This window comes from Macaca mulatta, chromosome 2, assembly GCF_049350105.2.
Source record: "Macaca mulatta isolate MMU2019108-1 chromosome 2, T2T-MMU8v2.0, whole genome shotgun sequence".
NCBI lineage: Eukaryota > Metazoa > Chordata > Mammalia > Primates > Cercopithecidae > Macaca > Macaca mulatta.
The window spans coordinates 112,650,532-112,677,984 of NC_133407.1; the positions used below are offsets into that span (position 1 = coordinate 112,650,532).

General features: G+C 45.5%; 1 protein-coding gene across 10 annotated transcripts in view; it reads left to right on the top strand.

The window, feature by feature from the left end:
- Positions 1–27,453, top strand: part of IHO1 (interactor of HORMAD1 1) — an 83,949-nt gene that overhangs the window by 18,229 nt on the left and 38,267 nt on the right. For 7 of the 10 annotated variants that reach the window (XR_013413915.1, XM_077992745.1, XM_077992750.1 and 4 more), the window contains 2 exons: positions 20,781–20,955; positions 26,207–26,370. Coding sequence is in view for 9 of the 10 variants with exons in the window: in XM_077992745.1 (XP_077848871.1) it covers positions 20,781–20,955; positions 26,207–26,370 (339 nt within the window). In the remaining variant the exon portion in view is untranslated. Of the gene's footprint in view, positions 1–11,863; positions 11,947–16,115; positions 16,387–20,780; positions 20,956–26,206; positions 26,371–27,453 lie in introns of all 10 variants that reach the window. The other 3 variants (XM_077992747.1, XM_077992749.1, XM_077992748.1) reach the window with 2 other exon arrangements.

Sequence of the window (27,453 nt, forward strand, 5' to 3'; positions counted from 1 at the left end):
ATTGAGACCAGCCTGGGCAACATGGCTGTCAGTTCCCGGGGTCTGGGTACAGCCCATGCTGAAGTCCAAGGGGAGTTGGTGGATAAGCAGAAAGAATATTTTGGAGTCTGTAGACAGATGAATATGGTTTTATTCTGCAGCTTTCTGATTAGCAGCTTACTCTCACACTGGCTTTCTTATTAGCAGCTTACTTTCACACTGTCCGCCCTGTCTTGTCTGCTTGAGCTGGCTGCCCCCATGCACAGCTGTGCAGCTGGCTCTCCCTTCCCTTCAGGGTCAGCAGCTTAACTCTTTCTCTTGGCACAAGCAAGCTGAGGTGTATCCTGGTTCGCTCCTGTCAGTCTGCAAAGGACAGCTCCGGCTCTCTCTCTTTCTCTGGGCACCAGCATGCCCACTATGTCAAGTCATGTTGAGCCAAGCCAAGCCAAACCCCCAAGAGATCCCTGTACAATGTCAGCAGGACAGTTATACCTTTTTTTTTTTTTTTTTTTTTTTTTTTTGAGACAGTGTCTTGCTCTGTCACTCAGGCTGAAGTGCAGTGGTGTGATCTTGGCTCACTGCAGCCTCCGCCTCCTGGGTTCTAGCGATTATCCTGCCTCAGACTTCCAAGTAGCTGGGATTACAAACACGTGCCACCATGCCTGGCTAATTTTTGTATTTTTAGTAGAGATGGGGTTTCACCATGTTGGCCAGGCTGGTCTTGAACTCCTGACCTTATCCTTATGATCCACCCACCTTGGCCTCTCAAAGTGCTGGGATTATAGGCATGAGCCCCTGCACCTGGCTGCAGTTATACCTTTTTCAGACAATAGCGGCATAGAGCCAAGTATGAACTTACACAAACAGGTTATATAACAAGTAGAGTTATGCGCTTGCACACCAAACTCACTGAGTCATGCAGGCCTGAATATCTACCTCTTCCTATTCCTTGACTAAAGCACATCCATGTACCTTACAATGACAAAACCCCATCTCTACAAAAAATAAAAAAATTAGCTGGGTGTGGTGGTGCATGCCTACTAGGGTGGCTGAGTTGGGAGGATCACCTGAGCAGAGGTTGCAGTGAGATGGGATCATGCCATGGCATTCCAGCCTGGGCGACAGAGCAAGATCTGTCTCAAAAAAAAAAAAAAAAAAAAAGAGGCTCATGCTTGTAATCCCAGCACTTTGGGAGGCCGAGGCAGGTGGATCACTTGAGGTCAGGAGTTTGAGACCAGCCTGGCCAACATGGTGAAACCCCATTGTTGAGAACAGACCCCCAAGTCTGGCCATAAATGGGCCCCCAAACTGGCCATAAACAAAATCTCTGCAGCATTGTGACATGTTCGTGATGGCCTTGACGCACACACTGAAGGTTGTGGGTTTACCGGCATGAGGGCAAGGAACACCTCGCCCACCCAGGGCAGAAAACCACTTAAAGGCAATACTAAACCACAAACAATAGCATGAGTGATCTGTGCCTTAAGGACATGTTCCTGCTGCAGATAACTAGCCAGAGCCCCTCTCTTTGTTTTGGCCCATCCCTTTGCTTCCCTTAAGGAATACTTTTAGTTAATCTATAATCTGTAGAAATAATGCCTATCACTGGCTTGATGTCAATAATATGTGGATCAAACTCTGTTCGGGGCTGTCAGCTCTGAAGCCTGTGAGTCCCCTGATTTCCCACTCCACACTCTATATCTCTGTGTGTGTCTTTAATTCCTCTAGCACCACTGGGTTAGGGTCTCAACAACTGAGCTGGTCTCAGCAAGTGGTGCCCATACGTGGGGCTCGAATCCTGGCCAAAGGGTCGCCATAGCAACAGTTGGATAATGTGGAACTAAGCTGGAGGACACCTGAGTACTCTTAAGCAATCCCTGTGGTGAGTAAGAAGGGGAGCTCGGAAGCATCAGGGCAACAATGGGACAAGTGTGGGCTCTGGTTCATTCCATCTTGGAACCTTTTCACACTAATCATGAGGAGTAACAGAAGAGGTAACAGAGCAGGTTTGTTTGCCAGCTAAAGCTAAAGTGGCAAAGGAGGAAGAGGTTCATCCCTACTCTTCTGCACCCCCTCCTTATTTTGAAGAAAAAGAGTGGCCTGACCCTCCAGATCTTTCTTGTTTTTTTTTTTGTTGTTGAGACAGAGTCTCGCTTTGTCGCCCAGACTGGAGTGGCCGGATCTCAGCTCACTGCAAGCTCTGCCTCCCGGGTTCACGCCATTCTCCTGCCTCAGCCTCCCGAGTAGTTGGGACTACAGGCGCCTGCCACCTCGCCCGGCTAGGTTTTTGTATTTTTTAGTAGAGACGGGGTTTCACCGTGTTAGCCAGGATGGTCTCGATCTCCTGACCTTGTGATCCGCCCGTCTCAGCCTCCCAAAGTGCTGGGATTACAGGCTTGAGCCACCGCGCCCAGCCCCAGATCTTTCTTTTCCAGAGGACACTGGGTGAAAAGTGGTTGCCCCAGTGACTCAGCAGTGCCTTGAGCAACCCCTCTCAGTTCTATTCACGCAGGAATTCAGTGAGCTAGACACGAGTGTGATATAGAGGCTTGGCAGTTACCTGTTAGGATACACCCCCTAGATCAACAGGGAAATATTATAGCTACATTTGAGCCTTTTCCTTTTAATTTTGGGAAATGCCATGAGGGTCCCATCCCAGGCTCTGTTCCAAACCAGGGCATTTCTGGCTCAGGCCATTCCCTCATCCCTGTATAATGCCTGTCCCCCACCATACCCGGTAATGCCACGGTAGATTTGTGTCCAGAATTTATTCCTTCCAGGGAGTTCTTGGTCTTGCTTACTTAAGGAATGAAGCCGCCGACCTTTGCGGTGAGTGTTAGAGTTTGTTCCTTCAGATGTTCAGATGTGTCTGGAGTCTCTTCCTTCTGGTGGATTCGTGGTCTCGCTGACTTCAGCAGTGAAGCCACAGACCTTTGTGGCAAGTGTCACAGCTCTTAAAGGTGGTATGGACCTGGTTGGGCACGGTGGCTCATGCCTGTAATCCCAGCACTTTGGGAGGCCAAGGTGGGTGGATCACGAGGTCAGGAGATTGAGACCATACTGGCTGAGACAGTGAAACCCCATCTCTACTAAAAATACAAAAAATTAGCAGAGTGTGGTGGTGGGCACCTGTAGTCCCAGCTACTGAGGAGGCTGAGGCAGGAGAATGGCATGAACCCAGGAGGCAGAGCTTGCAGTGAGCCAAGATAGCGCCACTGAACTCCAGCTTGGGTGACAGTGCAAGACTCTGTCTTAAAAAAAAAAAAAAATGGTGATGTGGACCCAAAGAGAGCAGCAGCAAGATTTATTGTGAAGAGCAAAAGAACAAAGCTTCCACAGTGTGGAAGGGGACCTGAGTGGGTTGCCGCTGCTGGCTCAGGTGGCCAGCTTTTATTACCTTATTTGGCCCTGCCCACATCCTGCTGATGGGTCCATTTTACAGAGAACTGATTGGTGCATTTTACAGAGTGCTGATTGGTGCGTTTTTACAGAGTGCTAATTGGTGTGTTTTTACAGAGTGCTGATTGGTGCGTTTACAATCCTTTAGCTAGACACATAGTGCTTATTGGTGCATTTTTACAAAGCGCTGATTGGTGCATTTACAATCCTCTAACTAGACACAAAAGTTCTCCAAGTCCTCACTCGAGCCAGGAAGTCCAGCTGGCTTCACCTCTCAATCCCTCCTCTAAATAGGACACTCCAATTGCTGTTGGGAATTGGGCAATGACTACTCTAGCTACTTCCTGCTGGTTAGGGGCAAAGAAGGAGCCCTGCAGCAGTAGTGTTCTCCAGAGGGGAACTCTCTAGGCCTGCCAAAGAGCCAGTGAGTTGATCTGGGGGTCCTCGGTAGAGGTTGTTAGTTGAGCTCATTTGGGGTTCCATTTGTGAGACCATCTGTAGCTTGATGGCTTCGATTCTAGAGGAAACAAATTTGACAAGGAGGTTAAAACACAGGTTCCAAAGGCGAGTAATAGCAAGACAGCTGTCATGGGGCCTAGAAAGGGGAGAAGCCATGTCGCCCAACTCCAGAGGTTAGTATAAGAGTTTGAAAGGCATTGTCTGATTTCAGAAGTGTTTTCCTGTAAACGCTGGGTGGACCCATCTTGTACTATCCCTGACTGGTTGGTGTAAAAACAACACTCTTCCCCTAAGAAAGTGCAGAGTTCTCCTTTCTCAGCAGTGAGGAGGTCTAGGCCTCAGTGGTTTCGGAGAGTCACTGCTGCCAAAGAGTCTATTTGGGATTGTAGAGTAAGGATAGTTTTCATTATTTCTGGCAAACTGCCTGAGAAATCCTTTGAGAGTGTGTGGTAGTAGGATAATGAAGTAGATAAACCGGCTATTCTGGTTCCTATAGCAGTAGCCATTCCTAACCCTATAAGTAGGGGTATTAGTTTTATGGCTCTGTGCTGATAGATAGAGAGCTACAAAGCCAACCGTCATTTTCCAGGGAAGGATTGGACTGGTTTAACAGAGAGTGGGTTAAGTTGAGAATCTTGAAGAGGTAATTAGGAGCTAGTGTAAGGGGAGGGGCAATTGTATGAGGTGTCCGAGGAAGCAGGAGGGATGGATAGGCAAAGAGTACATAGGAAGGTAAAGAGGGTGTTCCAGAAGACGAGATCATTTTATCTAGTCTGAGTTAAAGGTAGGAGTAAATTGCTGTCAGAAGGAAGGAAGATAGAAAAAAGGTTGATGTGATTATGATTTTCGTCTTGGCAGGAGCTATAGTATGTAGTTCTATCACAAAGAGTATAGTTAGTATGCTGCTTAATAATATGATGAAATAGTAAAAGGATTCCATTAAAGGGGCAAGGAGAGGTGTTAAAGATTATGTAGGTTATCACTTAACTTTTTTTTTTTTTTTTTTTTTTTTGAGATGGAGTCTCGCTGTGTCGCCCAGGCTGGAGTGCAGTGGCCGGATCTCAGCTCACTGCAAGCTCCGCCTCCCGGGTTCATGCCATTCTCCTGCCTCAGCCTCCCGAGTAGCTGGGACTACAGGCGCCCACCACCTCGCCCGGCTAGTTTTTTTTTTTGTATTTTTTAGTAGAGACAGGGTTTCACCGTGTTAGCCAGGATGGTCTCGATCTCCTGACCTTGTGATCCGCCCGTCTCGGCCTCCCAAAGTGCTGGGATTACAGGCTTGAGCCACCGCGCCCGGCCTTCACTTAACTTTTTTAAAGAGGAAGGGGTTTTTCCTCAGGATCAGCTATAGGAGCCTTTTTAGTCTGGGATGTTTCCTTCTGAAATAGGAGATGCAAGTCCTCCAATGGTTTGCAGGCATATCGAGACTGATCTGGCTGATCTTGGGACTCCTGAGCTGACAGTCCTGCAGGTTCCTCAGGGGGTGTCCAAAATTTTTTTTTTTTTTTTTTTTTTTTGAGACGGAGTCTCGCTCTGTCGCCCAGGCTGGAGTGCAGTGGCGCGATCTCGGCTCACTGCAAGCTCCGCCTCCCGGATTTACGCCATTCTCCTGCCTCAGCCTCCCGAGTAGCTGGGACTACAGGCGCCCGCCACCTCGCCCGGCTAGTTTTTTGTATTTTTTAGTAGAGACGGGGTTTCACCATGTTAGCCAGGATGGTCTCGATCTCCTGACCTCGTGATCCACCCGTCTCGGCCTCCCAAAGTGCTGGGATTACAGGCTTGAGCCACCGCGCCCGGCCGGGGTGTCCAAAATTTAACTTGGGTGTGGTGAATCTAAGATTCCACTCCTGCCACCTTAACTACAGTGAGGGTAGAGGGGATTACCGAGTATGGTCCTTCCCACAAAGAATCCATAGATGGGGAAGTAGATGGGAGAGATTTGACCAACACTAGATCTCCTGGTTGAAACAACTCTGTTCCCTTTTCTCTGTGACATCCTTCAGGTAGATTTTTAAGGTTTCATTGATATTTTGTCAAAGAAGTTATGTCTTTGACCAAGTTGGCCGTTTCCTGATCAAGTAGGAGGTCATTTGTGAGAAAAAGTTGTCCATACAGCATTTCATATGAACTGAGCCCCATATTGTGAGGAGAATTTCGGATTCTCAACAGGGCCGTGGGCAAAAGAGTAGGCCATGGGAGATGAATTTCTTGTGTTAGTTTCCTTAAGTCCCTCTTGAGTGTTTCATTTGCCTTCTCGACCTTCCCTGAGGATTGTGGCCTCCAGGCACAGTGAAGGTGGAAATTCCATGAGTTATCGTGGCTTTAAAAGCTGGACCATTGGCCGGGTGCAGTGGCTCACGCCTGTAATCCCAGCACTTTGGGAGACTGATGCGGGCGGATCACAAGATCAGGACGTTGAGACCATCCTGGCTAACATGGTGAAACCCCGTCTCCTACTAAAAATACAAAAAATTAGCCCGGCATGGTGGCGGGTGCTTATAGTCCCAACTGAGGCAGGAGAATGGCATGAACCCGGGAGGCGGAGCTTGCAGTGAGCTGAGATCGCGCCACTGCACTCCAGCCTGGGCAACAGAGTGAGACTCTGTCTCAAAAAAAAAAAAAAAAAAAAAAAAAAAAAAAAAAAAAAAGCTAGACCATTGTTGCTCTGTAAGCTTTGGGGAAGCCCAAATCTAGAAATTATTTCATGAGTTAGGACTTTAATCACTTCCTGAGCCTTCTCTGACTTGCAGGGGAAAGTGTCTATCCAATTTGTAAAGGTATCAACACAGACACAAACAAGTATTGAAATCCCTCTGACTTAGGCATATGGGTGAAGTCTAACTGCCAGTCTTCTCCGGGATAGTGACTTATTCTTTGTTCCCCCAAAGGAGCCTTATGATGGACCAAAGCATTATTCCTTTGGCACATCTCACAGGCTTTGACTACCTGTCGGATGGTCCAGAGGCGATTTGGCTCTGTAAATAGGGATTTGGCCATCTGATGAGTGTTTTTAATACCTGTATGTAAAGTTTGATGGAGGGTTTTAAGTATTTTCCAGTGACTGGCTTCCGGTATAAGTACCTTTCCTTCTTCTGTTGTTAACCACCCTGAGAGGAGAAAACCATGCCCCTGTGAAAGTCCCTATTCTGTTTCAGTCGGGGAATACTGGGACTTAATCTCTTGGAGGGGGTTGTTCCATACCAAGGGTCCTTCCGTAGGTATTTCTTTTTTTTTTTTCTTTTTTTTTCTGAGATGGAGTTTTGCTCTGTCGCCCAGGCTGGAGTGCAGTGGCACAATTTTGGCTTACTGCAAACTCCACTTCCCAGGTTCACACCATTCTCCTGCCTCAGCCTCCCGAGTGACTGGGTCTACAGGTGCCTGCCACCACACCCAGCTAATTTTTTGTATTTTTAGTAGAGACGGGATTTCACCGTGTTTGCCAGGATGGTCTCGATCTCCTGTCCTCGTGATCCGCCTACCTCGGCCTCCCAAGGTGCTGGGATTACAGGCGTGAGCCACTGCGCCTGGCCCCATAGGTATTTCTAATGGGATGTTCCACCTGACAGCAATTTTGGCCTCAGCATCTGCCTGACAGTTTCCTTCTGTCTTTTCTCCTTCACCTTTCTGATGGCTTTGGCAGTGTAAGACTGCCACCTCCTTGGGTTTTTGCACTGTATGTAATAACTCCATAATTTCCTTGTGGTATTTAATGGGGGTTCCCCCCAGAGGTTAGGAGCTCCCTTTCTTTCCATATTGCAACATGGGCATGTAGGATTAGATAAGCATACTTGCTATCTGTATACACATTTATTCTTTTTCTTTTTCCCAGTTCTAAGGCTTGGGTAAGTGCCACTAGTTCTGCTGACTGGGCGCTGGTCCCTGGGGGAAGAGGCTTACTTTCAAGTACAGTTACATCACTAATTATGGCATAACCTGCCCTTCATATCCCATTCTCCACAAATGAACTTCCATCAGTATATAGGTTAAGGTCAGGATTAGCTAAGGGGACTTCTAAGAGATCATCTCGGGCAGTATAAGTCTGGACTATAATTTGTTGGCAGTCACGCTTGATTGGTTCCCCATCTGCTGGGAGAAAAGTGGCAAGGTTGACGGCACGTACGTATTTGAAGCACTGTTCCCTCAAGGAGTAGCACCTGGTATCTAAGTAGGCAGTTGTCTGATAGCCATAAACTTCCTTTGGCATCTAGTATGCCATTTACATCATGAGTAGTCCAGACAGTGAGATTCTTTTCTTGTATTATTTTGATAGCCTCTGTCACTAAGACTGCCACTACTGCAACTACCCGTAAACAGTGAGGCCAGCCTTTTGCTACTACATCAATTTCTTTACTTAGGTATGCCCCTGGTTGTTTACTTAGGTATGCCCCTGGTTGTGGGGTTGTCCCGCGAGTCTGAGTAAGGACTCCAGGAGCTATCCCTGCTCTCTCTGATGTATAAAGAGAAGTTTTGTCTTGTGGGATGGCTTAAGGCTGGAGCTTGAGTTTGTTCCTTCCAATGCCCAGACTTCAGGGTTGATTCCCTCCTCAAGCAGGGGACAACAAATGGGTAAATTGTTCCCCATATTCATGTAGATAATAGCTCCAGCTTTGGCTAATATATCCCTCCCTAATAAGGGTGTGAGACTTTCAGGCATAACAAGAAAGGCATATGAAACTCTCAATTGCAACTGAGGAGGTGGGAGAAAAACCTGGTTACAGGCTGTCCCAGTATTCCTCAGATAGTAATGGACCTTGAGGACAGTTGCCTGGGACAGGAGATTAACACTGAGAAGGCTGTGCCAGTGTCCAGGAGGAAGTCAATTTCCTGGCCCTCAATGGTTATACGTACCCGGGGCTCAGTGAGAGTGATGACATGAGCTGGTGCTTGCCCCAGGCACCCTCAGTCCTATTGTTGGATCATCTGGTTGGGGGCTTCTGGCCCAGAGAACCTTTGTCCTCTGGGGCAGTGCACCTTCCAGTGATTGCCTTGGCATAGTGGACATGGGAGAGGGGGCAGTTTGTTTCTCATTGGACAATCTTTTTTAAAGTGTCCTTGCAAACCACACTGGTAACAAGTCCTACCAGGTGATTGGCCTGCTCCATTTTCTGTCCTCTCTGAACCACCAAGGTTTGTTTGTCTGAGGGCCATGACTAAGGCTGCGGCCTTTCTCTGATCTCGCTTTTCCTTTTGGGCCTGTTCCTCTTGGTCCCTATTATAGAACACTGAGATTGCCAGGTTTAATAATGCCTCCAGATTTTGTTCGGGGCTCAGGGCTTGCTTTTGGAGCTTTCTCCTGATATCTGTGGCTGATTGGGTAATAAACTTATCTTTTAGGATCAGTTGACCCTCGAGTGAGTCGGGTGACAGGGGAATATATTTTCTTAAGGTCTCCCATAACCGCTCGAGGAAGGCAGAAGGATTTCCTTTCCCTGAGTTATGGTGGACATCATTGAATAATTCATGGGCTTTTTCCTAATTCTCCTTAGTCCTTCTAGAACACAGATCAACAGATGTTTGTGACTCAGTCCCCATGATCTAAGTCGAGGTCCCAGTGGGGATCCATAGTGGGGATGGCTTGCTGACTGGTAGGGAATTTGTCCCTTTCTTCAGCTGTCATTCTATCATTTACTTGACTAAGATACCAGGTATCTCCAAACTCTCGGGCTGCAGCTAAAGCCGCATTCTTTTCATTAAAGGCCAGTGTTTGATCTAACAATAGCATGACATCTCTCCAAGAGAGATCAAAGGTTTACCCTAGACCCTGTAGGACATCTATATACCTATCAGGATCATCTGAAAACTTCCCTAGATTGACCTTGATCTGCTTTAAATCAGAGAAGGAGAAGCGGACATGTACCCGGGTTGGGCCAAATTTCCCTCCCCCTACAGCTTGAAGGGGACATAACCGATAGCCTGGGGATTTTAGTGGTCCTTTGGAGATTTTTTTACTTGTTTCCTTCTGGGCAGGGGAGATTAGAGGAGGCTTATCATTAATAGGAAGGGGAGCTATAGGGAGGCTAGGATATGGAGGTCCTTCTGTGGGATGCAAGCTTTGCATAGTTGTGTATTCTCCTTCAACGAAAAGAAAGCTTGGACAGAAGGTATTTTACTCCATTTTCCTTCCCTCTTACAGAAAAGGTCAAGCTGCAGGATAGTATTGTAATTTATACTTCCCTCAGGTGGCCATTTTTCCCCATCAAAGAGAGAATATTGGGGCCAGGCCATAGTGCAGAAAAAAATGAGCCACCTCTTTTTCAGGGTTTGCAGGTCAAATTGGTCCCAATGGCTTAGGATGCATTTGAAGGGTGAGCCTGTTGATGACTGAGTGTTTCCCATCTGAAAGACAAAACTGCCCATGGTTTTCGTTTGTTTGTTGCTACCCCCGGCCCAAGAACCTGCAATGGTCCCTGGACCCTGCTGATTGGAATAGTTGCGCTCACCAATGCACAGCAGAAACACCTCTTGCCCAAGAACGCACAACGGTCCCTGGACCCTGCTGATCGGAATAATTGCACTCACCAACGCAGCAGCAGAAACAGTAGTTTTCCTCTTAGACTATAAGGAGGATCAAGGAAGGTTGGATTTAGTGGCCCTTACCCACACATTCTTGGAAACTTGCACCCTTGCCTGTCCTCCTAGATCACAAAGAGGACTGAGAAAAATCGGATTTAGTGGCCCTTACCAACACATTCTCAAAAACCTGTTAGAGTCCTAAGCATTCTCCTGTTAGTACTGGGACTTTACCCCATCCTATAAAGATGTGAAGCCCTGGCTGGGCGTGGTGGCTCAAGCCTGTAATCCCAGCACTTTGGGAGGCTGAGACGGGTGGATTACGAGGTCGGGAGATCAAGACCATCCTGGCTAACACGGTGAAATCCCATCTCTACTAAAAAATGCAAAGAACTAGCCAGGCGAGGTGGCGGGCACCTGTAGTCCCAGCTACTCGGGAGGCTGAGGCAGGAGAATGGCGTAAACCCAGGAGGCGGAGCTTGCAGTGAGCTGAGATCCAGCCACTGCACCCCAGCCTGGGCAACAGAGTGAGACTCCGTCTCAAAAAAAAAAAAAAAAAAAACCAAAGATGTGAAGCCTCCAAAATGAAGTGGAGGGCCATACCCTGAGGGAAGGGAGGGATCTCCAAGTTTGGAAGAGTGACGATGCCTTTTATCCTTACTTGAATAGAAAGGATGTCATTTCTGAAGCTCCCCATATCCTAGCTTCAGGAATAGCTTTTGTTAGGCCTACTAGTCTGAAGAGAGATCCTAAAATTCCAGATAGTACCCCCTATGGCAGGACTTTGGGCAAAAATTATGTCTTTCTGATTGGTGAGCCTGGATGCCTTAAGAAGGGAATAGAGTCCTGGAGTTTATACTAGAAATCATTCTTACAGGAGAAACTAGAAAAACACCAGAGACAGGGAGTGGTTTTTAGAAGCAGGACTAGCCTCAGAGAAGAGAGGCTAGAGAAAGTTTATCTGACAAGCATTAGGACCCAGGAGGAAAGGGTCAGGATAGATAGGTTAGATGGGCGAGTCTTGCTTGGGCGACATGACTTTGAGGTTTCCACTCATGGCCGCTGGTCAACCAACTTGTCAGGACCCCAGAGCTGAATGACTTTTATCTCTGTCAACTGTTGGCTCAGCCCAGAAGTACAGGAAAAGCAGAAGCTGGTTCCAGGCAAACCAATGTTCCCCACTCCAAAGAGTCAGGGGTTGTTAAAGAGCCCTTTCCTAGAAAGCCTGACACCCATGTTCTTATTCCGGTGGCCATGCTAGTCACCTTTAACTGGCAGACAGGTGCCTGGTATTTAGCCCCTGATTTCCAAGGAAAAATAGGACAGAGTAACAAGCGAAAGGGGTCTGATGGTACTCATCGCTTGGCGAAGGCCCCACATTGGGCGCCAAAATGTGTCCAGAATGTATTCCTTCCAGTGGGTTCTTGGTCTCACTGACTTCAGGAATGAAGCCGTGGACCTTCACGGTGAGTGTTACAACTCTTAAAGATGGTATGTCCGGTGTTTGTTCCTTCAGATGTTCAGATGTCTCTGGAGTTTCTTCCTTCTGGTGGGTTCATGGTCTTGCTGACTTTGGGAGTGAAGCCACGGACCTTTGTGGTGAGTGTCACAGCTCTTCAAGGTGGTGCAGACCCAAAGAGTGAGCAGCAGCAACATTTATTTTGGAGAGCAAAAGAACAAAACTTCCACAGTATGGAAGGGGACCCAAGCGGGTTGCTGTTGCTGGCTCAGGTGGCCAGCTTTTACTCCCTTATTTGGCCTCACCCACATCCTGCTGATTGGTCCATTTTACAGAGAGCTGATTGGTCCATTTTACAGAGTGCTGATTGGTCCATTTTACAGAGTGCTTATTGGTCCATTTTACAGAATGCTGATTGATGCATTTACAATCCTTTAGCTAGACACAGAGTGCTGATTGGTACATTTATACAGAGTGCTGATTGGTGCGTTTACAATCCTTTAGCTAGACACATAGTGCTGATTGGTGCATTTTCACAGAGTGCTGATTGGTGTGTTTACAATCCTTTAGCTAGACACATAGTGCTGATTGGTGCGTTTTTACAGAGTGCCAATTGATGCATTTACAGTCCTTTAGCTAGACACAGAGCGCTGATTGGTGCATTTATAATCCTCTAGCTAGACAGAAAAGTTCTCCAAGTCCCCACTCAACCCAGGAAGTTCAGCTAGCTTCACCTCTCAGATTTATGCTGCACAAAAGCTGTGAGCCTTCTGCCTGGGGAACCCCTGCAAAAAGTTCCAACAGGTCTGTGGACCCTTGCCAGCGGGGATGATAGGATTACTTCTAGGTAGATCTAGTTTAAATTTAAAAGGAATGCAAGTACAAACAGGAGTCATTGATTCAGATTACAATGGGGAAATTCAAATTGTTGTATTTACTTCTGTTCCCTGGAAAGCAGAGCCAGGAGAGCGTATAGCACAACTCCTGATTGTGCTGTATGCAGAAATGGGGAAAAGTGAAATTAAATGAACAGGAGGATTTGGAAGCACAAATAAGGCAAAGCAGGTTATTGGGTGAATCAAATTACTGTTAAACATCCTACCTGTGAAATAACTATTCAGGGAAAAAATTTAAAGGTTTGGTAAATACAGGAGCAGACGTTTCAATCATTTCTCTACAGCACTGGCCATCCACGTGGCGAATTCAGCCTGCTCAATTTAACATAGTTGGAGTTGGTAAAGCCCCTGAAGTATATCAAAGCAGTTATATTTTGCATTGTGAAGGGCCCAATGGACAACCCGGGACTATTCAACCAATTATAACTTCTGTACCTATAAATTTATGGGGAAGAGATTTATTACAACAATGGGGAGCACAGGTTCTAATTCCTGAGCAATTATACAGCCCTCAAAGTCAACGTATGATGCATGAAACAGGGTATGTCCCTGGTATGGGACTAGGAAAGAATTTGCAAGGTTTGAAGGAACCACTTCAAGTGGAAAGACAAAGTTCCTGCCAAGGTTTAGGATATCATTTTTGATGGTGGCCATTGTTAAGCCTCCAGAACCTATACCTTTAAAATGGTTAACAGATAAGCCAATTTGGATAGAACAATGGCCACTAAGTAAAGAGAAACTGGAGGCTTTAGAGGACTTGCTTACTGAACAATTAGAAAAAAGGACACATAACTCCAACATTTTCCCCTTGAAATTCTCCACTCTTTGTTATTAAGAAAAAATCAGGTAAATGGAGTATATTAACTGACTTAGGAGCCATTAATTCAGTTACACAACCTATGGGGACATTACAGCCAGGATTGCCTTCTCCTGCTATGATTCCAAAAAACTGGCCTTTAATAGTCATAGATTTAAAAGACTGTTTCTTTACTATCCCCTTAGCTGAGCAAGACTGTGAACGGTTTGCATTTACAATTCCTGCAGTAAACAACCTGCAGCCTGCTAAGCGTTTTCATTGGAAAGTGTTGCCACAAGGCATGTTAAACAGTCCAACAATTTGCCAGACTTATGTAGGGCAAGCAATTGAACCTACTCATAAAAAATTTTCAGTGTTACATTATTCATTGTATGGACGATATATTTTGTGCTGCCCCCACTCAAGAAATATTACTCCAATGTTATGATCGCTTGCAAAATTCAATTTCTCACACTGGTTTATTTATAGCTTCTGACAAAATTCAGACTAATACTCTTTACTCCTACTTGGGGACCTTAGCAAATGACACTACTATTGTGCCACAGAAAGTAACCATATGTAGGGATCAATTGAAAACATAAAATGACTTTCAAAAATTACTAGGGGATATTAATTGGGTACGACCTGCTCTAGGCATTACTACCTATGCCATGAGTAATCTATTTTCTACCTTCAGAGGAGATCCTAGTCTCACTAGCCCTCAACAATTAACAGAGGCTGAGACAGAGTTACAGCTGATTGAAAAGCAAGTCCATAAGGCTCAAATAAATAGAACAGATCCAGAGAAGACTCTAGATTTGCTAATTTTTCCAACTCATCATTCACCTACTGGTGTTACTGCCCAAGAGCACGACTTAGTAGAATGGCTTTTTCTTTCACATACTAATTCACAGACTCTAACTCCTTATTTGGATCAAATCGCTACTATGATGGGAAATGGGAGAACTTGGATTGTTAAATTACATGGATATGATCTTGGAAAAATTATTGTCCCTCTCACTAAGGCACAAATACAGCAAGCTTTTATAAATAGTCTTACTTGGCAAACCCATTTAGCTGACTTTGTGGGTATTCTTGATAATCATTTTCCTAAAACAAAACTGTTTCAAATTTTGAAATTAACTAATTGGATTCTCCCTAAAATAACTAAATTTAAACCAATTGAAGGTGCTGAGAATGTTTTTACAGATGGGTCTACAAATGGTAAAACAACTTATTCTGGCTCGAAAGGTAAAGTTTTTCAGATGCCCTATACTTCACCTCAAAAAGCAGAGTTTGTAGCTGTAATTGAGGTATTGACTGTTTCTGATATGCCTATTAATGTGATTTTGGATTCTTTGTGGTTCATTCCACACAATTAATTGAAAATGCTCAGTTACGATTTCATACAGATGAACAACTGATAACTTTATTTACCCAATTACAAACAGCAGTTAGGAGTAGGAGGAACCCTTTTTACATCACTCATATTAGGGCTCATATGCCTCTCCCAGGACTTTTAACTGAAGGGAATCAAATGACTGATTGCCTAGTTGCTACTGCAATATCGAATGCCAAACACTTTCACAATTTAACCAATGTTGATGCCTCTGGTCTCAAACACAGATACAGCATTACCTGGAAAGAAACTAAAGCTATCATGCAGTGATGCCCAACTTACCAAATGGTACATTCCTCATCTTTTACAGGAGTTAATTCTCAAGGATTGGAACCTAATTCTCTTTGGCAAATGGATGTCACATATGTTCCCTCATTTGGGAGACTATCTTATACACATGTATGTGTGGACACCTTTTCTCACTTTGTCTGGGCTACATGCCAATGAGGAGAGTCTTCTGCCTGTGTTAAACGTCACCTTTTGCAGTATTTTGCAGTGATGGGCATTCCAGCTTCTATTAAAACAGATAATGCCCAGGCTATACTAGCCAAGCTCTAGCTACATTCTTCTCTCTATGGAATATTAAACACATTACTGGCATTCCATATAATTCTCAAGGACAAGCCATAGTAGAAAGAATGAATCTCTCCCTGAAGCAGTAGTTGCAAAAGCAAAAGGGGAGAAACAGGGACTATGGGTCACCCCATATACAATTTAATCTAGCATTATTGACTTTAAATTTTTTTGAGCCTGCAAAAAATGTATCAAAAAATGGTATCAGCAGCTGAACAACATCTACAGAAACTAGCCACCGGGCGTGGTGGCTCACGCCTGTAATCCCAGCACTTTGGGAGGCCGAGATGGGCGGATCACGAGGTCAGGAGATCGAGACCATCCTGGCTAACACGGTGAAACCCCGTCTCTACTAAAAAAATACAAAAAACTAGCCAGGTGAGGTGGCGGGCGCCTGTAGTCCCAGCTACTCGGGAGGCTGAGGCAGGAGAATGGCGTGAACCCGGGAGGCGGAGCTTGCAGTGAGCTGAGATCCGGCCACTGCACTCCAGCCTGGGCGACAGAGTGAGACTCCGTCTCAAAAAAAAAAAAAAAAAAAAAAAAAAAAAAGAAACTAGCTGCAAAGACAGAAGCAGAACAACTGGTTTGGTGGAGAGATCTGATAAGAAAAAGTTGGGAAATAGGTAAAATAATAACTTGGGGTAGAGGTTATGCTTGTGTTTCTCCAGGACAGAATCAACAGCCAATTTGGGTGCCATTGAGACAGTTGAAGTCTTAACTATGAGCCAGATACCCAGGAAGAGGTTTGGGGAGGATCCCAAAACCCACCAGTTGCAGCCATGTTGAGACTGATGCTGAGGAGGACCCCAAGTGTCACGAGCAACACCTGTTGAACACAGCCACCTACCTGGGGACAGATCAAGAAGCTGTCACAGATGGCGGAAGAAAACCTTAGGAAAGCAGGACACCAGTCACAGTTAGTAATTCAATGATAGCTATGATAGTGGTGATCACCATTGCTGTGAGTATTCCTTCAACAAGGGCTGACACAGAACAATTATACTGATTGGGCATATTTATCAGTTTTGGCTGGCAATAATGCCTGGATGTGATCACTCTATGACACATTTACACATACTTTCTGGTCTCAGTATTTACCATAATAAATCTGCTCCTATAATTGAGGCATACTGCCCTCAAAAACCTATTTGTAAACAGAATTGGACCTGGCCAGAAATAATGAATGTACTTATTTGGGAAGATTGCATTGCAGAACAGGCAGAGGTGCTGTGCAATGATTCCTATGGAATCATTATTGATTGGTCCCCTAAGGAGATGTTTAGCTTGAATTGCACCTCTCAGTCAGCATGCCATGGCCACACTATGTTCAGCTGGTTTAAACAAAATGGTCAGATGGTAGAAATGGGTAAGAAAGATGGCAAGAGTTCCTATTATCTGTAAACATGGCGCTATCGTGGTACCTCAGCCTCAAATGATATGGCCCACTGTAGGAGCTAAACATAAGGATTTCTGGAAACTATTAATGGCTCTTAAATAAGATCAAAATTTGGAAAAGAATAAAAAAGCATCTAGAAGGACACTCTACAGACTTGTCTTTGGATATTGCAAAATTAAAAGAACAAATATTTAAAGCTTCCCAGGCACACCTGACCTTAATGCCAGGAACTGGAGTGCTTGAAAGAGCTGCAGAGAGATTAGCAGCTATTAACCCATTAAAATAGATAAAGACACTTGGAGGCTCTGTCATTTCAATGATGATTGTGCTTTAATCTGTGTTGTTTATCTTTGTATAGTCTGCAGATGCGGGTCTTAACTCCTGCAAGAATTAGCTCACCATGACAAAGCTGCCTTTGCTTTTATTGCTTTGCCAAACAAAAAAGGGGGACATGTTGGGAACAGGCCCCCAGATCTGGCCATAAATGGGCCCCAAAACTGGCCATAAACAAAATCTCTGCAGCACTGTGACGTGTTCGTGATGGCCATGACACCCATGCTTAAGGTTGCGGGTTTACTGGAATGAGTGCAAAGAACACCTGACCCACCCAGGGCGGAAAACTGCTTCCAGGCATTCCTAAGCCACAAACAATAGCATGAGCAATCTGTGCCTTAAGGACATGTTCCTGCTGCAGATAACTAGCCAGAGCCCATCCATTTGTTTCCAGTAAGGAATACTTTTAGTTAATCTATAAGCTATAGAAATAATGCTTGTCACTGGCTTGCTGTCAATAAATATGTGTGTCAAACTCTGTTCAGGGCTGTCAGCTCTGAAGGCTGTGAGTCCCCTGATTTCCCACTTTGCACTCTATATTTCTGTTGTGTGTCTTTAATTCCTCTAGTGCCACTGGGTTAGGGTCTCCATGACTGAGCTGATCTTGGCACCCCATCTCTACTAAAAATACAAAAATTAGCCAGACATGGTGGTGCATGCCTGTAATCCCAGTTACTCAGGAGGCTGAAGCCAGAGAATCGCTTGAAACCAGGAAATGGAGGTTGCAGTGGGCCAAGATCACACCATTGCACTCCAGCCTGGGCAACAAGAGTGAAATTCTGTCTCAAAAAAAAAAAGAGGAAAGAAAGGAAAAGCGTGTTTTCTCAAGTTATGCAACAATGTTAAGTAACACAAATTGTTATAGAGATATCTTTCTTTTCTTTTTTTTTTTTTTGAGACGGAGTCTCACTCTCTTGCTAGGCTGGTGTGCAGTGGCACAATCTCACCTCACTGCAACCTCCAACTCCCTGATTCAAACAATTCTCCTGCCTCACCTCCCAAGTAGGTGGAACTGTACAAGTGCACACCACCATGGCCAGTGGGTGCCTTTTTTTTTTTTTTTTTTTTTTTTTTTTTTTGAGATGGAGTCTCGCTCTGTCGCCCAGGCTGGAGTGCAGTGGCCAGATCTCAGCTCACTGCAAGCTCCGCCTCCCGGGTTCCCGCCATTCTCCTGCCTCAGCCTCCCGAGTAGCTGGGACCACAGGTGCCGCCACCTCGCCCGGCTAATTTTTTGTGTTTTTAGTAGAGACGGGGTTTCGCCGTGTTAGCCAGGATGGTCTCGATCTCCTGACCTTGTGATCCACCCGTCTCGGCCTCCCAAAGTGCTGGGATTACAGGCTTGAGCCACCGCGCCCGGCCTTTTTTTTTTTGTATTTTAGTAGAGATAGGGTTTCACAGTGTTGCCCAGGCTGGTCTCAAACTCCTGAGCTCAGGTAGTCCGCCCACCTCGGCCTCCCAAAGTGCTAGGATTACAGGCATGAGCCCCCGTGCCCAGCCTCTGGTGTCTCTTTTTATGAGGACACCAATCCTATCATAAGAGCCATATCTTCATGACTTCATCTAATGCTCATTACCTCCTAATGAACCCATTTCCAAATATTTTCATATCAGGGTTGTTATGATGATACCATCATAGCAACATGTGAATTTTTGGGGGACACATTCAGTCCACAACAAGGTCTATCTGTGATTGTTTTATTATGGCTCCTTCTCTCCCTTCAGCCCTGCTCTGTTCCTTCTCTGTAGGCACACACTCTAGAATTAATGTGTACCCTCCAGTTACCTTCTATATACTCAATTACATAATTGTTTGGTGTGTATAATGTAGGTTTAAAAATTTATATAAATGATCTGTAATAGAGTAAATTATTTTTTGTTGTTGTTGTTTTTTGAGACTGAGTCTCGTTCTATTGCCCAGGCTGGAGTGTAGTGGCGCAATCTCAGCTCACTGCAACCTCTGCCTCCTGGGTTCCAGTGATTCTTCAGCCTCAGCCTCCCAGGTAGCTAGGATTATAGGTGCCTGCCACCACACCTGGCTAATTTTTGTAGTTTTAGTAGAGACAGGGTTTCACCATGTTGGCTAGGCTTGTCTCGAACTCCTAACCTCATGATCTGCCCGCCTTGGCTCCCAAAGTGCTGGGATTACAGGCATGAGCCACCATGCCTGGCCAAGTTCATTCAGTTTTTACCTTTTCTTGTACTCAAAACTATGTTTTTGAGAAGTCTCAAAATCCCATGTGATTATATATAAATCTTTTTTTGTTTGTTTGTTTGAGAAGGAGTCTTGCTCTGTTGCCCAGGCTTGGAGTGCAGTGGCACAAACTCGACTCACTGCAAGCTCTGACTCCTGGGTTCACGCCATTCTCCTGCCTCAGCCTCCTGAGTAACTGGGACTAGAAGCACCCGCCATCACTCCTGGCTAATTTTTTTGGTATTTTTTAATAGAGACGGGGTTTCACTGTGTTAGCCAGGATGGTCTCGATCTCCTGACCTCATGATCTGCCTGCCTCGGACTCCCAAAGCACTGAGATTACATGCGTGAGCCACAGTGCCTGGCTGATTATATATAAATTTAACTTAATACTCATGGGTGCTGAATCAGCTAATGCATGTACCTTATTTTATTTATCTATTTTAATGATGAACAGATTGATCTTTTAAAAAGATAACATTCTTGGCCAGGTGCAATGACTCATCACTGTAATCCCAGCACTTTGGGAGGGTAAGGTGGGCAGATCACCTGAGGTCAGGTGTTCGAGAGACCAGTCTGGCCAACATGGTGAAACCCCGTCTCTACTAAATATACAAACATTGGCCAGATGTGATAGCAGGTGCCCGTAATCTCAGCTACTCAGGAGCTCAAGCAGAAGAATGGCTTGAACCTGGGAGGTGGAGGTTGCAGTGGGCCAAGATTGCACCACTGCATGCCAGCCTGGGCAACAGAGCGAGACTCTGTCTCAAAAAAAATTAAAATAACATTCTTGGCCCTGCACAGTGGCTCACGCCTGTAATCCCAGCAATTTGGGAGGCTGAGATGGGCAGATCACCTGAGGACAGGAGTTTAAGATCAGTCTGGTCAACATGGTAAAACCCCATCTCGACTATAAATACAAAAATTAGCCAGGCGTGGTAGCACATACCTGTAGTCCTAGCTGCCCAGGAGGCTGAGGCTGCCATGAGCTGAGATCACGCCACTGCACTCCAGCCTGGGTGACAGAGTAGGACCCTGTCTCAAAACAATAAAATAAAATGATAACATTCTCTTAATCTCTACAATTTTATGAACTGTAATTTCCAATATGGTGGTGTAGCCTAGAATGCTGTTATACAAAGAATGACGATGTCAGTCTTTTCTGTTTGAGTTTCCATCTGGTTGTTCCCAGATTTTAATAAAAATGTGTGGTACTCAGAATTTCCTTGTGTTTCTTTGTGTTTCATTGTACTGACAATATACAGGGGACTTGAAGGTCAGAACAAGCTATCACTCTGCCCAAAATATTCTCAAATGGACAGCTGTGAACTATGATTTCATTTGTTCAGGATATTTGTCCATTTGATACACTTTTTTTGCTTAATTTCAGGAACAAGAAGTTATCCAACTGGAATAATAATCAAAATGATTATTCCAGTCTCAGCGATTCCCAGTTCCTCTTTGGATCTCAGTTCTGTCCAGAAAATTCAGAAACCCTATCAGCACCCTTGGACTTCGGTGCCCACTTGAGACATTCAAAACAGTCACAACAGAATTCTCTGGAGGTGAGTCTGGTTTCCAGAATTGCTCTGCACATATTTCACAGTTATTATGGAGATAAACTATAAAGGATACTTATTCTGGCCAGGTGCAATGGCTGACACCTGTAATCCCTGCACTTGGGAAGGCTGAGGCGAGTGGATCCCTTGAGCCCAGGAGTTTGAGACCAGCCTGGGCAACATGGCAAAACCCCATCTCTACAAAAAGTACAAAAATTAGCTGAGTGTGGTAGCTGAGGTAGGAGGATTGCTTGAGCCCAGGAAGTCAAGCCTGCAGTGACCCAGGATTCTGCCAGTGTACGGCAGCTTGGGTGACAGAGTGAGACCCTGTCTCAAAAAAACAAACAAAAAAACAAGGCCAGGCATGGTGGCTCACGCCTGTAATCCCAGCACTTTGGGAGGCTGAGGCAGGTGGATCACAAGGTCAGGAGTTCAAGACCAGCCTGGCCAAGATGGTGAAACCCCGCCTCTACTAAAAATACAAAAATTAGCCAGGTGTGGTGGCAGGCACCTGTAATCCCAGCTACTCGGGAGGCTGAGGCAGAGAATTTCTCGATCTCAGGAGGCGGAGGTTGCAGTGAGCCAAGATCAAACCACTGAACTCTAGTCTGGGAGACAGAGCATGACTCTGTCTCAAAACAAACAAAACAAAAAAACCCAACAGCCAATACTTATTTTCTAGCCTTAAAAAAATAACTTATTCTGTTGGAGTATATTTTAAAATTGTACATCTGTAAGGATTAGTCTTCTAAAAGGATTTGTGCTTGATTAGTGACTCATTTGACTTACTAGTCTGAAATGGCAACATTTATATTTGCAGTTTCTTCTATTACAAAGCAACATAAAATAGCGTCAATCCCTTGGCCACTTCTAGAATATGTATATATACATATTCTATATATGTATATATATTTGCCTAAGGCTAGTCATACTATTGTTTGTGAGAATTTAATAAGTAAAAAGAGTTTTCATAAAATAGAAATAAATAACATTTTATTTTAGACAGACCTTTTAAAATAATAAACTTCATGTAATTTGTATACTTTAGTGAACTATATACTACATTATGTCCTTGAAGAAGAAGGAGATAAGGATTCTGAGGCCTAGGTTAGTGAGTAAAGGCCAGAATGAGGAACAGAGTCTCTTGAATCCTTGATTTTTTGAGATTGATCTTTCCTTCCTTCCTTTCTTTCTTTCCCTCCCTCCCTCCCTCCCTCCCTTCCTCCCTTCCTTCCTTCCTTCCTTTCTCTCTCTCTCTGTCTCTTTCTTTCTTTCCTTTTTCCGTCTGTCTTTCTTTCTGTCTTTCTTTCTTTCTTTTGAGACAGAGTCTTGCTGTGTCACCTGGGCCGAGGTCCAGTGGCATGATCTCGGCTCACTGCAACCTTTGCCTCCCAGGTTCAAGCAATTCTCCTGCCTCAGCCTCCCCAGTAGCTGGGATTATAGGTGTGTGCCACCACACACAAAAACAGGTGTGTGGTGGCACACACCTATAATCCCAGCTACTGGGGAGGCTGATTTTTGTGTTTTTAGTAGAGATGGGGTTTTGCCATGTTGGCAGGCTGATCTTGAGCTCCTGACCTTAGAAGATCTGCTCACCTAGGCTGCCCAAAGTGCTGGGATTACAGGTGTGAGCCACCATACCCAGCCTGATTTTTTGAGATCAACCTGTCTTTTTTGTGAGTCAAAAACATTTTTTATTCTGGAGACACCTATAACTAAATGTAGGTTTGTTTTGTTTTGTTTTGTTTTTGAGACAGAGTCTCACTTTGTCGCCTAGGCTGTAGTGCAGTGGTGCTGTGGCAGGAATCAGAGGACCAGAGAGACCAAATGGGTGAAACAGGAGGATTTTATTAAGGTGTGCACTGGCTCAGCGGATTCGCATCCAAAAGGCTGAGACCTGAACAAAACAGGGCTTGACTTTTATACACACTTCTGAAAGGGGATTGGCCAGTTTGAATGGCATGGTGGGTATTTGGTGGCATGAAGTTTATAGTGCAGGCAAGTGGGCATACAGAAGCAGAACAAAGGCAGTTAATCAAACAGTGATGGGTTTCATCACCCTAGCGTAGCTCATGACCTTGCAGCTGCATTGGAAAGAAAACAGGAACTTATCAAACTAAAGCAGGCTTTGCATCTGGTACATATCTTACTCAAGCTCGTCTTGTGACCTTGTTATGTTGCACAGAAGAGAAACAGGAATTGTAAAACTCTGTGAAGTAACCTTGGGTATCACTAAGGAAGGATTATCAAAGGGGAGGGGGAAGTTAGGAAAAGAGAAAAACCTGCTTTCCCACCCTTGCCTGGGAATGAGAGGAGAGGGGGCTCTGGAGCACATTCCTTGAGGGCTCTGGTTTTGCAGATAGTGTTATCAAAGTCCCGTCAGAGCTCTGCTTCCTATTGCCAGGTCTTGGAGTGAGTCAGCTCACCAAGAGAAAACTTGTTTTTCTCTTTTTTTTTTTTTTTTTTTTTTTTGAGACGGAGTCTCGCTCTGTCACCCAGGCTGGAGTGCAGTGGCCGGATCTCAGCTCACTGCAAGCTCCGCCTCCTGGGTTCACGCCATTCTCCTGCCTCAGCCTCCCGAGTAGCTGGGACTACAGGCGCCCGCCACCTTGCCCGGCTAGTTTTTTGTATTTTTTAGTAGAGACGGGGTTTCACCGTGTTAGCCAGGATGGTCTCGATCTCCTGACGTCGTGATCCACCCGTCTCGGCCTCCCAAAGTGCTGGGATTACAGGCTTGAGCCACCACGCCCGGCCTTCTCTTTTTTTTTTTTTTGAGACGGAGTCTTGCTCTGTCACCCAGGCTGGAGTGCAGTGGCCGGATCTCAGCTCACTGCAAGCTCCTCCTCTCGGGTTCACGCCATTCTCCTGCCTCAGCCTCCCGAGTAGCTGGGACTACAGGCACCCGCCACTTCGCCCGGCTAGTTTTTTGTATTTTTTAGTAGAGACGGGGTTTCACCGTATTAGCCAGGATGGTCTCTATCTCCTGACCTCGTGATCCGCCCATCTCGGCCTCCCAAAGTGCTGGGATTACAGGCTTGAGCCACCATTGTTTTTCTCTTTACATCTCCTGCTTCAGTGTAATTTCAGCTCACTGCAACCTCTGTCTCCTGGGTTCAAGCAATTATCATGCCTCAGCCTCCTGAGTGGCTGGGATTACAGGTGCCTGCCCCCATGCCCGGCTAATTTTTGTATTTTTAGTAGAGACAGGGTTTCACTTTCTTGGCTAGGCTGGTCTTGGACTCCTGACCTCAAGTGATTCACCTGCATTGGCCTCCCAAAGTGCTGGGATTACAGGTGTGAGCCACTGTGCCCAGCCACACCTGGCTAATTTTTGTTTTTTTTTTTTTTTGAGAGGGAATCTCACTGTCGCCAAGCTGGAGTGCAGGGGCACGATCCCAGATCACTGCAACCTCTGCTTCCTGGGGTCAAGAGATTCTCCTGCCTCAGCCTCCTGAGTAGATGGGACTATAGGCGTGTGCCACCATGCCCAGCTAATTTTTGTATTTTTAGTAGAGACAGGGTTTCACCATGTCAGCCAGGATGGTCTCGATCTCCTGACTTCATGACCCACCCGCCTCAGCCTCCCAAAGTGCCGGGATTACAGGCATGAGCCACTGTGCCCAGCCGCACCTGCTAATTTTTATATTTTTTGTAGGCATGGGGTTTAGCCATGTTGCCCAGGCTGGTCTTGAACTCCTGGGCTCCAAGGTTTTTTTTTTTTTGAGACGGAGTTTTGCTCTTGTTGCCCAGACTGGAGTGCAATGGTACAATCTCAGCTCACCGCAACCTTTGCCTTCCAGGTTCAAGCAATTCTCCTGCCTCAGTCTCCTGAGTAGCTGGGATTACAGGCAAGCACCACTGTGCCTGGCTAATACCGTATTTTTAGTAGAGCCGGGGTTCTCCATGTTGGTCAGGCTGGTCTTGAATTCCCAACCTCAGGTGATCTGCCTGCCTCGGCCTCCCAAAGTGCTTGGATTACAGGCGTGAGCCACTGTGCCCAGCCTGGGCTCAAGTTTTATGTACAGACTTACGTGCATCAAATAAGGACTTAACAAATAAGATTAAGTTGGTGCTTTTTTTTTTTTTTTTTTTTTTTTTTGAGACAGAGTCATGCTCTGTCACCTGGGCTGGAGGGCAGTGGCATGATCTCGGCTCACTGCAACCTCCTCCTCCCGGGTTCAAGCGATTCTCCTGCCTCAGACTCCCGAGTAGCTATGATTACAGGCGTGCGCCACCATGCCCGGCTAATTTTTGTTTTTGTTTTTGTTTTTTGAGATGGAGTTTTGCTCTTGTCGCCCAGGCTGGAATGCAGTGGCGCAATCTCGGCTTACTGCAACCTCCTCCTTCTGTGTTTAAGTGATTCTCCTGCCTCAGCCTCCTGAGTAGTTGGGATTACAGGCGCCTGCCAACATGCCTGGCTAATTTTTTGTATTTTTACTTGAGACAGGGTTTTGCCATGTTGAGCAGGCTGGTCTCAAACTCCTGCCCTCAGGTGATCCACCTGCCTCAGCCTCTCAAGGTGCTGGGATTACAGGAATGAGCCACCACACCTGACCAATTTTTGTATTTTTAGTAGTGACGGGGTTTCACCATATTGGTCAGGCTGGTCTCGAACTCTTGACCTTGTGATCCAATCCATCCACCTCGGCCTCCCAAAGTGTTGGGAGTACAGGCGTGAGCCACCGTGCCCAGCCAGTCGGTGCTTTAAGTTAGTAGAGTATGCTCTGAAATAAGTATTTCAGTACAAAAATTGGTATCTAGTGATATGAAGGAATAAATGACCTCCCTGAATGTTTCAGAGTTTTGCCTAAGAATGCAGGAAGTGGCTCACCATGTGTCAGCATGCCCACTGTCTGGTCCACATCAAACTTACCAATATGAGTTTAGTTCACTAGCGGCTGAGCAACAGCAATTTGAGTTAAAATTATGATTCTGAAAACTTCAGCACATCATCTCAGCAATAGCATAAATGGTTCTCTGTTCTTGCCTGTAAATTTATGCAGTTGATTCTAAGCTATTTTAGTTGACATTTAAAATCTCTCTGGGCTGGTAAGGCAAAATCTATATTAATAAAATCAGTTGCTTTATTTTAAATATAATTTTCTGGTATATACAAAAATAAAATGGAAATACTACTTGCTATATTACGTTACAGCAATATGGTTTGCACTTAAATGTGACTCTGCATTGTACAGAAAATAGTGAATGCTATAAATATTTTTGTGTGTCAAATGCTATATATTTTTTCATTTAACAGGGTGAACCTAGCATTTTCACAAAGTACCAGACAAAGCCCCAGCTGTTTGGAGGAGATATAAAAGATGGAGGTTTATTTCCTCCTCCTTTGTCAGTTGGAAAATCAAAAGGCCTCTTGGAACAGTTTGAGGAGAAAAAGAAAAGGGCAAAAGACAAATATGACAGGTATGTAAACCTTTCAAATGGATGAGACAACTCATCTTTTCTGAGTAAAACAAGACATAGAGTGTCAGTAATTAAATAATTCAATTTTAGCATAATAGCACAACAATAGAGTTCTCCAGAGAAACCAAACCATAGGACTTACACACACACATGCACACGCAGACACACACAGACACAGACACACCAAGAAAGAGGGAGAGAAAGAGGAAGAGAGAGAAATATAGATTGATTTTTTTTGTGTGGCTTTTTTTTTTTTTTTTTTTTTTTTTTTTTGAGACGGAGTCTCGCTCTGTCACCCAGGCTGGAGTGCAGTGGCCAGATCTCAGCTCACTGCAAGCTCCGCCTCCCAGGTTCACGCCATTCTCCTGCCTCAGCCTCCTGAGTAGCTGGGACTACAGGCACCCGCCACCTCGCCCGGCTAGTTTTTTGTATTTTTTAGTAGAGACAGGGTTTCACCGTGTTAGCCAGGATGGTCTCAATCTCCTGACCTCATGATCTGCCAGTCTCGGCCTCCCAAAGTGCTGGGATTACAGGTGTGAGCCACCGCGCCCGGCCGTGTTTTTTTTTTTTAAGACAGAGTCTTGCTCTGTCATCTGGCTGGAGTGCAGTGGCACAATCTTGGCTCACTGCAACCTCTACCTCCCAGGTTCAAGCAATTCTCCTGCCTCAGCCTCCTGAGTAGCTGGAACTACAGGCGCCTGCCACCACGCCCGGGTAATTTTTGTATTTTTAGTAGAGACGGAGTTTGACCATGCTGGCCAGGATGGTCTCGAACTCTTGACCTCGTGACCTGCCTGCCTCAGCCTCCCAAAGTGCTGGGATTACAGGTGTGAGCCACCACGCCCAGCCTATAGATTGATTTATTGTAAAAATTTGTTCATGAGATTATGGGGGCTAAGAAGTCCTACAGTCTGCCATCTGTAAGCTAGAGAACCAGGAAAGAGAATGGTGCAATTTAGTCTGACTCCAAAGCCCTGAGAACCAGGAGCTCTGATGTCCAAGGGCAGGAGAAGTTGGATGTTCCAGATGAAGAAGAGTGAATTTGCACTTCCTTTGCCTTTTTGTTCTATTTGGACCTTCGCA